Source organism: Rattus norvegicus, chromosome 10, assembly GCF_021556685.1.
Source record: "Rattus norvegicus strain SHRSP/BbbUtx chromosome 10, alternate assembly SHRSP_T2T, whole genome shotgun sequence".
Classification (NCBI taxonomy): Eukaryota; Metazoa; Chordata; class Mammalia; order Rodentia; family Muridae; genus Rattus; species Rattus norvegicus.
The window spans coordinates 21,009,786-21,022,163 of record NC_141543.1 but is presented as its reverse complement, the minus strand read 5'-3'; the positions used below and the strand labels follow the sequence as shown (position 1 = coordinate 21,022,163).

Here is a 12,378-nt window from a genome sequence, read left to right as displayed (position 1 = left end):
TCTTTCTGCTTTTGCTGAGTTTCTTGGAGCTCCACTCTTGGGATGCCCCTCAGAGCTGCTCTTCTCAGTGGTGCGCATGTTTCTTTAGTGACTTTCTTTTCGACTTGCTTTTCAGGTTTGCAGGTGCAGTTTCTAGAAATAGATATTCTCTGAACTTTTTTTTTTTTTTTTTTTTTTTTTTCCGGAGCTGGGGACCGAACCCAGGGCCTTGCGCTTGCTAGGCAAGCGCTCTACCGCTGAGCTAAATCCCCAACCCCCATGCTCTGAACTTTCAAAGAGATTGTTCTTTAAAACGAAACAGCTAGGCATAGTGATACAGCTGCCTTCTAGTGCTTGGGAGGTAGAGACAGGAGGATCAGAAATTCAGTCAGTCTTTGCCTATATCTTGAGATGTATAGACCAGCCTGGACTATAATGTAATACCATATCTTTAACAGAAAACGTCACCAGACATGGTGGCTCGTTCTTTTTCCCAGCACTTGGGAGGCAAGAGTCAAGCAGATCTATACAATTTTGAAGGCAGTGAGTTCCAGGACAGCCAGAGCTACATATTAAGACCCTGTCTCAACAAACAACAAACAGACAAGCAAAAGGAATCAAAAAGATGTTAGTTTGTTTGTTTTCTGACACATAGCCCCCACTGTCCTTGAACTTGCTGTGTAGACCAGAGTGGCCCTGAACTCACAGAGATCCTGCCCACCTTTGCTCCCCAAGTACTGAGATCCTGGCTTCCGACCATTTTTTTTTTTTTTTTTAGTTTTTCTGAGACAGGATTTTTCTGACTGATTGGAGCCCTGACTGTCTTGGAATCCAGAAATGTAGACCAGGGTGGCCTCAAATTCAGAAATCTGCCTGCCTCTGCCTTCCAAGTGCTGGGACTAATGCCACCACCGCCTGGCTCCGGCATTTTTTAAAGTAGAGAACCTATGTATCAAATCCAGATTGGCTTTGGGTCTTCACTGGTACTTAGAGAGGATCAGCATTTTACTGTTTGACTGGAAATAGTTCCTGTTAAGTCTGTGATCCGGGTAGGCGTTGGTGGGCTTGAGCGCATGCAGGCTTTACGCCTGTGACTTAGGTAGACATTAGTGTGCTGGAGCGTATGCAGGCAGGAGTACTCCAGTCATTACTTGGACCCTCTGCTAGGGCCTCCTGTAGGTAACCTGGGTCCTAGTACCTAGTCCTGGGGACTAGTTGGCCTTTTACTTTGAAACAGGAGAATGTTGCTGATAGTCCCAAGGGAGGTGGGGAAGGCTTGGGGAGCTAGGTTTGTAGGAGTGATCATGAGAAGAAGGCTGAGCTGGCAGGGGGAGGTTAGGCCGTAGTGGGTAGAACCCACTTATCAGGATTGCTGGAAGGGCAGTGGGGAAGTCACCCAGAGAACAGGCAGGACCAGAATGATAAGGGTGTTCCAGAACTGTCCTGCCTGTGCTTTCTGTGTGCCTCCCTCCTCTCCCACTACTGGGAGCTGGAAAAGAGACCACGTTAATGAGATGATGTGAATGTGGCTTTGTCCGAACTGTTATCAGGAAGGTTAAAGTGTACAACAAAGTTGCCGTGTTTTGTGCCCTGCCTGTTTGTTAAGACCAGCAAGGACTCTTCCTGGACTTTGCCTCTCCCGACCTGGCCAGCAGCAGCAGGCTTAATAGAGCGTGTCTGGGAGCAGGTTAAACTTTCTCTGAGGTGGCGATGTTCCTTCGGATGGGCACATAGATTTTACAGGAACACCAGCGTGGCTGACAAACAGGAAGGTGACAGTCAGTGAGGAGATGCCAGTGACTTGGTGAGCAGGAGCGCGTGATGAGGAGATCATCTCCAGCAACACGCCCTTCCCAGAGCCTGCCCTCAGAAACAGGCCTGTGAAGGAGCTTGGCCATCACCCGAGGGTAAGAAGAGATCTGAGAATGCACTGTGCCTGAATTCTGTTTCTGGGAACAGAAAGGCTTGTGGAAGGAGGAACCATAGCCTGGACTCTGGGAACTGTGGGGCAGGTCAGCCATACTTAGCAGCCTGAAAAGATCGCATCTGTCTCTTGTGATGTGGATGATCTGGTCACTAGTGGATGTAAGGACATATCGGCAGGGTTTTTAAGGCACCTTGACTTTAATGTGAGTTCATCTTTACTTTAGTGATAATTTAGAAGTTGATAATACAGAGTTGTTAGCTTCTGGGCAGAGCCAGGTCCTAAGTGGCTGGTAGATTTAGCCCAGTGATGATGCTGTGTGCTGGGTTTGTAATGTGTGTTATGAGCTGCAGTGGTGGGGTCTCGGGAAAACAGATTTCCTATTTAGCTCACTTGCACCTGTACAGGGCCCTTGGCACAGTAGCAGCTGGCAGAAGACCTGAGTCTCAGGACCTGGCACAGGGCAGGATTGAGCTGGGCACCTGTCCTCACAGTGCCCCAGTCTCTGGTTCTTATCTTTGTGGCTGGTTTACCTCTAGTAGACTATTAGTGAGCAATCTGGGGCTTCATGTTTGTGGCCTACATCCCACAGAGGAAGGAGCCTGAGTACTGTTTTGCAGTGCTTGGTGATGGGATCTCCTGACCTTTGCTACTTTGAAGTAAGTAAAAGTACACATGTAGCCATGTCCCCCTCTTTGTGACTGGGCTTCTTCAGTTACTCCCCAGCAGTGCAGAAGGGACTACTACTTTAGAAATGAGTTGAGAGTATGTCGTACAGCCTCCAGGATCTGTGGGACAGACAGAGATGCTGACATTTGCCTCTTTGCTCTTGTGTTGTTGGTAGAGTTAACTCTGTCCTGAGAACTGCCTAAACTCCAAGGATGGTGCTGTCCTTGGTCTGCTTCCAGGGATACCACCCTCAGCATCACAAGAACTCCATGAAATGGGTAGGCTCTATCCCTCAGGCTTTTCCCAGAAGGAAAGGTGGTAACTGCTCTGAGAACTTGTTACACTTGTTATTACAAGTGTCCGAGCTATGGGGGAAACCTAGGGTGTACATGGCCGGGGGAGCAGTGAAGACCTAGCATATGTACCTAGTAGGTTGGCTTAAAAAAAAAAATTACTACATCTTCCAGGCAGTGGTGTCGAACCTTTAATTCCAGCACTCGGGAGACAGAGGCTCTCCATGGGTTTGAGGCCAGCCAGATCTGTAGAGTGAGTTCTGGGACAGCCGAGACTACATAGAGAAACCCAGTCTGGAACCACCACCTCAGAAAATTACTACATCAATAGAGGGGCAGAGTACACATTCTACAGCACAGTTGTGGAGGTCACAGCTTCGCAGAGGCCTTTCTCTTCTTCCACCATTTGGGTCCTGGGGATCACACTCCAGTAAGCAGTCTTGGTTGATGGGAAGTGCTTTAGGGGATGGACCATCTGGGATTTTGCTTTGTTTTGAGACAGTGCCTTACTCTGTAGTCCTGTCTGCCCCTGGAGCTCAGAGACCTGCCGGTCTGCCTCTCCAGTGTGGGATTAAAAGCCATCTTGTTGGTCCTGGGTTTTTTGTTGTTTTTTTTTTTTTGTTTTTGGAGACAATGTTTCTTTATATAGCTGTGGCTATCCTAAAACTCACTATGTAGACCAGGCTAACCTGGGACTCAGAGATCCTCCTGCCTCTGCCTCCTGAGTGCTGGGATTAAAAGGATATGACACCATTGCCTGTTGACATTTTTATTTTTTAGTTGATTTCATACAGTATTTTCTGATTCTGGTTTCTCCTTCCCTGTCTCCTTCCAGATTCTCTCCACCTCCCTACCCACTCAGCTTCATGCTGTCTTTTTCTCCCTCTTGTTCTAGAAAAACAAATTAAAAAATAAAAATATGACAAAGCCCAAGAAACACACACACACACACACACACACACACACACACACACACCCCTTAAAAACACAAAATCAAAAACTATAATATACAAGCAAAAGACCAGTAAGATAAAAAATGTATAAACAAAAACTATATGAGACAAGAAATGAAATCTACAAAAAACCCCACCATGGGTTGGCTTTTTAAAAAGCTGCCTCAAATAGGGGTGGTCATACATACCTTTAATCCCAGCATAGAGGAAGCAAGCAGATCTCTGAGAGTTCGAGGCCAGCCTGTCAACAGAGTGAGTTCCAGGACAGCCAGGGCTACATAGAAAAACCCTGTCTCAAAAAACAAAACAAACATAGAAGTAGCTGCCTCAAGCTGGAGCAGTGGCTCAGCGGTTAGGAGCACTTGTTGCTGTTACAGAAGTCTGGGCTCAATTCCCAACACTCATGTGGGGAATTATAACCACCCACAAACCCAGCTCTGGGTGAACCAACAAGCATACATGTGGGCTGGAGAGATGGCTCAGCAGTTAAGAACACTGACTGCTCTTCCAGAGGTCCTGAGTTCAATTCCCAGCAACCACATGGTGGCTCACAACCATCTGTAAAGAGATCCGATGCCCTCTTCTGGTGTATCTGAAGACAGCTACAGTGTACTTATATATAATAAATGAATAAATCTTAAAAAAAAAAACAAAAAAAAACCAAGCATACATGTTATACACATACATACATGAAGCCAAAACATTTACACACAAAAGACAAAAGTGTGAGTCTTAAAATTTTTTTTTTTTGGTTCTTTTTTTCGGAGCTGGGAACCGAACCCAGGGCCTTGGGCTTCCTAGGCAAGTGCTCTACCACTGAGCTAAATCCCCAACCCCGTGAGTCTAAAATTTTAAAAAGCTACCTCAGGGTTCACATTCTACTATAAGCAAAAACCTACTCTGAGGTCCTGCTGGGCTAGTGCTGGGGCCTTGTCCAGCTCAAACGTTGGATCTCATGGGTTTTGCATGCTCCTGTTCTGTAAGATCTACAGCTTGGTGCTGGGCAGGGTCTCTTATGAGGCCATGCTTGTGGACCAGGGGCAGCAGTCTACAATATTCTTGTATAAGTTTTTGTTTACTACTAAAGAACCATGCCTAGTCTTTAGTTAGTTAGTTAATTAGTTAGTTAGTTTGTTTGTTTTAGTGCCTGGGTAAGTGACTAAGGGCCTCCCCTCATGGGCCATCAGGAGCCTATACTAGGTCTTGTGTCCAGTTTGCCTACCATCTCCTGTCGATTCCAGACCATTGACAGGTGTAGGTGCCAGCCTGCTGTTCCAGCCTCTCTCAACTGACTTCTGCAGGATGGAGCTCTGGCCTGCCTCATACAGGAGAGAGTGGCGTAGGTTCATGGACAAAACAGAACTAGCCTGTAGAGGTCACTTTCTTGTGAACGCAGTGTCTCACTATATCACATTGGCAGCATAAAGCTAATTATGTAGCCCAGGCTGGACTTGGACTCAGAGAGACTACCTGTCTATCTTCTGAGTGCTGGGAGTAAACATGTGTACCATCATTGACTGGCTTCTTTTAGATTTTAGTATGGCTGCTTTCTTTATACACATTACTTAATATTGATAGATTTGTATCCTTTGGAGTCATACCATCTCTGCAGTCTTGTTTCTTTCCTTGCTGGGAGAAGGAATGATGAAGATGACTCCTATATCCACTGGGATCCTTATGATGAATATTTATAGCTCCATTTGTGGTTGAAGCTCCAGATTTGAGTCATGTGTCTGAGGTCACATGCTGTTAGTGGTGGTCAAGATTAGAGCTGGCTTCTGAGAAGTCAGCCTAGAGGTCCAGGTCTTCCAGGAGGTTTGCAGGCTCAGGTGGACGCTGTTGGCCTCACACTTCTTGGAACACTAGACCTGGGGACAAAGGGCATCTTCTTCCTGCTAGAACTGCAAGTTTTCTGAAATCCTGTTTATAATTTGTTAACCTCAGAATCTTCTGATTATGAAATGTCAGACTTGTCCTAACTGGCGACTTTATTGTATTTAAAATTATAGGTAGAAACCGTCTTTCTTCCCTCTTTACTTTTACGCTCATTGGTATTATTTAAATTCTGACTGCCTGTTATAAGCTGGGCCCTGTGCTGAGTTCTGTGTCTGAAAGGGGAAAACAGAGATAGTTTGGAAAAACAGATATCAAACTATAAAAGTTGGCTGGAATACTGATTAATAAGCATTAGAAGTTAGATCTTGACTTCACATTTCAAAGCCTGGCTGGACATGGTGGCTCACGCCTTTAATCCCACATTTGTGAGGCAGAGGCAAGTGGATTTCTAGGTTGTAGGACAGCCTGGTCTACAGAGCAAGTTCTAGGTCAGCCAGGGCTAGACAGAGAAACCCATCTCAAAACAAAACAAATACAAAGATGAACCAAAAACAGCAGTCGTCTAAACATGGAAAATAGGCGTCATTGGTGATATTTTAATTTGATCTTTATCAGGGTTTGTTTGTTTCTATATTTGGGGTTTTGAGGGTTTCTCTGTGTAGCCTTGGCTGTTCTGGAACTCTAAACCAGGTTGGATTATGTAGATCTGCCTGCCTTTGCCTCCTCAGCACTGGGATTAAAGGCATGCACCACCACCACCCAGCACATTTAGTAATTGTGTATGTGTTTATGGCAGGGGTGTGCCACAGTGTGTGTGGGTCGGGAACTCTGTGGGAGTCAGGTGTCCTTCTCCCATGTGCGTCTTGGGGATTGAACTCAGACCATCAGGCTTGGTGGCTGGTGCCTTTCCTCACTGAGCCATCCATCCCGCCAGCTGGTGCAGGATTAATTTTAAATGGTATAACCTTACACTGTTGTTAGTTCCTTGACTAAAGTAACAGGCCAGAAGCCACAAAACAAGTGGTTCTCCTGGGAACATCTGTGACTCTGGGATGTTTTGTATTTTTAGATGTGATTATTCAGCTGATTGCAGAATGACTCCACTGCTGGTTTCTGAGACAAGACTTTTCTATTAAGCCCAGGCTGGCCTTGAACTCATGTTATCGTCTGCATGCCAGGAGTACAAGTTGCCCACCTATGTATAGTTTTGTCTTTTTTTTTTTTTTAAATAAGAGGCTGAGGGTACAGCTAAATGGCAGAACACATAGAGCATCTGAGGCCCCGGGTTTAGTCTATGTGCGCGCATGCACACACACACACACACACACACACACACACACGCACGCACGCACGCACGCACGCACGCACACCCCAAGTCTGATTTATAAGCTAGTGTTGATGTTGAGGGATATGGTTGTTAATTTCGCTGGTATCATATCCTCTCTGCAATGTGGCCTCTGTAGCTGCCCAGGCTAACTGTCAGTTTTCTCTCCTAGGCCAACGAGGTGACGGACAGTGCATACATGGGGTCAGAGAGCACCTATAGTGAGTGTGAGACCTTCACAGATGAGGACACCAGCACCCTGGTGCACCCTGAGCTACAGCCTGAAGGGGACGTGGACAGTGCTGGTGGCTCAGGGGTGCCCTCAGAGTGCCTGGACACCATGGAGGAGCCTGACCATGGTGCATTGCTGCTGCTCCCAGGCAGGTCTGTACTCATGCTCTGTGTGTGGATGTGTGTGCGTGTCCTATGGAGTCCCCATTCTGTGCCGTCTGAGCCGTATGTAGCATCCTGCTGTCTCTGGAGCTGCACCTGTGTGGTTTCCACCCAGCGGACATCAACTTGTGAGATAGACACTTCTCCTGCTGGGACTCTCCTGGATTTAATGTCTTAATGACTGACTGTAGAGACAGAGAAGTTATAAGAGATAAATAAACCTTAACTTAGTCTTATGACATTTGTAAGTACAGTTTTGTTTTTTAAATAGGATCTTGAATATCCTAAGCTGGCCTTGAACTTGCTATGTCTTCAACAGTGATACTGTGTTTCTGATCTCTTTTGAGGGATGAAATTATAGCTGTGCACCACCAGGACCAGTTTTACACAGTATTGGAGATCAAATTCAAGTCTTTGTGTATACTACACAAGCACTTAAAAATCTTTTTTATTATCTGAAAGTGTGTGTGTGTGTGTGTGTGTGTGTGTGTGTGTGTGTCCGTCTGTCCATCCCATACATGTGCATGAGTGCTCGCCAGTATGTGCATGTGAGTACAGGTGCTTACAAAGACCAGAAACATAGGATTCCCTGCAACCAGAGTTGTAGACATTGTGAGCTGCTGTGTGGGCCCTCTAGAATTGCAGTCAATACTCTGAGCCATCTCTCCATCCCCAGAAGCTAATACTCATATTCAGAAGCACTCTTAACAACTGAGCTATGTCCTCAACCCATTAGCACAATTAGAATATTATCACTGTTACTACTAGTACTATTATTATTAGTTTTTTGAGACAGGGTTTCTCTGTGGAGGCCTAGCTGTCCTGGAACTTGCTGTGAACATCAGGCTGGCCTTGAACTCAGAGATCTGCCTGCATCTCCCTCCCAAGTGCTGGGGTTAAATAATCACTACCACATGACAAAATCATTTGTTTAAACAGGGTCTCACTATGTGTCTCTGGCTGTCCCAAAACTCATTATGTAGACTGACTTTGGACTCACAGAGATCTGCTTGCCTCTGCCTGCCAAATACTGGGATTGAAGGAATGCACCACCATGCCTGGTTCATTACCACAGTCTTCAGGTCAGAGCTGGAGGACATAATATTCACGTATCTTTGTGACACTCTACATCAATCACATATGGACATAATAAATAATAAATAAAAATGTCATTTAAAACTTAAAATTTGGGGGCTGGAGAGATGGCTCAGTGGTTAAGAGCACTGATTGCTCTTCCAGAGGTCCTGAGTTCAATTCCCAGCAACCACATGGTGGCTCACAACCATTTGTGATGGGGCTCCGATGCCTTCTTCTTGTGTGTCTGAGGACAGCGAGAGTGTACTCATATATAACAAATAAATCTTGGAAAAAAAATAGAAAAAAACTTAAAAATTGACAGGTATGGTGGTAAACATGTTTAATTCCAGCACTTGGGGTGTAGAGACAGGTCTATCTTCGTGAGTTTGAGGCCAGCCTGGGTTACATCTTGAGTTGCAGGCCAGCCAAGAGCTACATAGTGAGACCTTGTCTCAAAACAACAATAATAACAACAAGCACTTTAAAAGTTTGACTGTTTCATGTGCACAAGTCCTAGGTTCTAGCCCTGACACTACCAAAAGAAGTTACTGAAAAACTTAATTGTTTATCTGTGAAATTTTTTGTTTCATATTTGTTTTTGTTTGTTTTGTTTTTTGAGAGAAGATTTCTCTGTGTTTGTGTAGCCCCGGCTGTCCTGGAACGCTCTAGACTAGGCTGGCCTCGAACTCACAGAGATCTACCTGCCTTTGTCTCCTAAGTGCTGGTATCAAAGGCTTATACCACCATCACCCATCTATTTCTTTAGACCTTGTAGATCCATGAAGAGATTACACAGGTAAGGGCAGCTGTGACAGCATGTGATCTACCGTTTTACTGACGTGGTGTCCAGCTGCTAAGACTGGACACGTATGTGAGTTTCATGGGTGTCAAACTAAAAGCCACAACCCTGTTGGAGCACTGTGGCCCGAGCCAGAAGGCATAGGCCCTTCTGACTCTACTGACAGCGCTTAGCGTGGTTTGTCACCTTACTGTCTTCCTTATCCCAGGTGAGCAGCAGCCCCTATGAATTGAAGTTCCATACCTGTTACTAAATAGTTTAAGTAGCAGCTCACTCCTTGGAAGTGGATCTCACCTGTTTCTGCTTCTGTTCTGTTTTAGCAGTGTGGCTTCTGTGTTGATGGGGCTCAGGCTTGTGGCTTGCCAAAGAGTATGCATCCCATCAGGTGTCTGTGGCTGTGACTCAGAATCGCCTCTGTCTGTCTTTTGTAGATCCCGCCCCCACAGCCAAGCTGTCGTCATGGTGATTGGCAGTGAAGAACATTTTGAAGATTATGGTGAGGGCAGTGAGGCAGAGTTGTCCCCGGAGACGCTCTGTAACGGGGAGCTGGACTGCGAAGACCCTGCTTTTCTTACTCCCAGGTGACACCTTGCACTGTTCATGATCCACTCCCTCTCAGAACCTACTAATGGGGAATCTTCTTCTTTGGGTCCTGTGCTGGTCAGGAAGCTTGCTTTGTCTAATGCTGTGTAGCTAAAACCACACAGAGAAGTTCTGAGTCTGTCCCAGAGGGAAGGCTAGCTGAGACCCTCTTGTTTGTCACTGATCACTCCGTGGCCTGTGGCTGTCTTTGAGGGACACTGTAGAATCATCAGCCAGGCTCTGACACATGCTAATAATACCACCCAAATTTTTCTGAAAAGTTCTAGCTTTAAGTAAACCAAGTTCTGATGCCTAGTAGGCAAGATGAAGATGCTCACTTTCTCTTAAGTTGTGCCTCAGGACATTGACATACACGCTCACTAGACTCTGCCTGGTTTGTCTGAAGACCCAGCGAGTCCCTCTTGAGCATTCCATCCGAGGGAACCGCTGCCTTTCAGTGGGGTCTGGGCCTGGCCTGGCCGCTCTTCCATATTGCCAGCATCTCCTGTTTGCTTTCATGTTCCTGAGTTTGCACTGCTTTTGTGTCTGCTTCAGCTCGGTTACCACAGCAGCACATATTGTAGCACCAGTGCTGGGAGGGCTCTCTGTAAGCTGCACCTTGGCCCTCCTGCTCATATGCCACCTCGGAAGTGCACTGACTGTGAAGCAGCTCTCTGAGTGCATCCTGGGTACTCAGTCCTCCTGCAGGGAGTCCCAGGGACTTTGAGTTGGAAGTAGTGGGCTTACTCCAGAATTTGGCATTTCTGCATCCATGTGGCAGGCCCTCTGTCTGTGAAGTTTGCCCCATCTCCTACCTGGTGTTTTCAATCTAAATTGTAATTTCCATGCTACATTTTATGTATTCCTTTCTATCATTCTTTAAATCGAGTTTCCAGAATAGCTTCATAGTCTGTGGGTCCTACCGTAGGAATGAGGGTAGGAATGCCCACTTGACTTCAGTGCCCTGAATAGATGCATTATGACCGTGCACTACAAGCTTGTTGAATTGGAATCATGGGAGTACAGCCAGCATCCCCAGAAGTTGACAGAATCCCAAGTTAGCCCAGTTCTCAAAAGCACGAGTCTGCCAGTGCACCATTTGTTTGTTTGCTTGAGACAGTAATATCATCTCAAAATAACAACAAAAACCCAGCAAATAAATTCCCCTTGAGACACACTTGTATGTCACATTCAGGTGACCTCCACAGGGGAGGAGGCTGTGGATACATTTACTTCCTGTTAAGTGGAGTTTTGTGCTTTACCTCTCATTGCCTGGTTTTGTGCACTGCCCAGCAGTGGGGATGTGTACAGTTGGTGGGTGTCCAGGCTCCTCAGGGTGATGTGAGGACAGCTCATGGTTGTCCCAAGAGCACAGACAGCCCCTCGGACAGTTCATTTTCTCCCTATGCTTCTGACTTGTGCCTTTCACACCTCTTCCCTCATGCCTGGCAAAGATAACCTAACCGGACCTCCTCTCTCCTGACTGGTCCTCTGTCTTTCTAGCTCCAACCCTCTTGCCTCAAAGCTGTGCACCGTCCTCACTGACGAGGCCTTTGAGTTTTACTGTAGCCAGTGCCACAAACAGATCAATCGCCTTGAAGATCTTTCTGCCCGCCTGACTGACCTTGAGATGAATAGGTAACATGTAGGACCTAGTCTACTGTGCTGACAGGAGACTCCCACTGCAGTGTTTCATTCTTGGGTGTAGTCTAAGGTGCCCCTGCTCTGGTCACCTCTTCTAGCAAGGCACTCCGACAGTGGGACTCTTCCTGCAGCCCAGCCATCCCTGCATGCCTTGATCTAGCTTGGTGTGTATGTCCCTTCACCATTATGCATGTGGCAACCTTCCTGGCTGCTGTCCCCGTAGGAGGAAACAGTCTGCAAAAGAGGATAATCCAGCATTTACCAAAATGAGTCACAGGAACCAGAGCTGGGGAATTTAAAGATGGGTTTTTAAAATAAAATTTATTGCTGGGCAGTGGTGGCATACATTTTTAATCCAGCAGAGGCAGGCAGATCTCTGAGTTTGAGGCCAGTCTGGTCTACAGAGTGAGTTCCGGAACAGCCAGGGCTATACAGAGATACCCTTGTTTTGAAAAAACAGAACACAATTCGTGAGTAGTTCTTTTTCTAGAATGCTGGTTTAGTCATGCTCACTTGTGCTCTGGAGGCCTGGTGTTGTGTTGGGTAGATGTACATTGAAAGTCGGAGGTACTTAGCATTGCTACTTTGCTCTGACCCTCATGCCTGCTGCTCCTCGGCCTGTCTCCGGTGCTTTTCTCCTCTCTGTCCCTCTGTCTCTGTGACAGGTTCCAGCAGAACCAGCATTCTAGCCAAGTTCCCCTCGCTGGCTCCTTGCAACTTCACAAACTCAGGAAACATCTTTGGGTTCTTAGTTCACCTCAACATTCACCAGATGTCGTTGGCTCAGTGTGAAGAGGGACATGTCCCTGGCTAGGGGACTTTTAGAAGAAGGGTCTGGAGAAGAGAAGGGCTGCATGTGATGCTACCAATCGCATCTGCTGCTAAGTACAGGTGGCAAGTGACCA

The 12,378-nt window shown here is 46.5% G+C and overlaps 1 protein-coding gene across 4 annotated transcripts in view; it reads left to right on the top strand.

The window, feature by feature from the left end:
- Rab11fip3 (RAB11 family interacting protein 3) overlaps window positions 1–12,378 on the top strand; it is an 84,175-nt gene that overhangs the window by 50,301 nt on the left and 21,496 nt on the right. For 2 of the 4 annotated variants that reach the window (XM_087571547.1, XM_087571546.1), the window contains exons 4-5: window positions 7,151–7,362; window positions 9,679–9,828. In XM_087571547.1, the coding sequence (XP_087427673.1) occupies window positions 7,151–7,362; window positions 9,679–9,828 (362 nt within the window). 4 annotated transcript variants of the gene reach the window in all.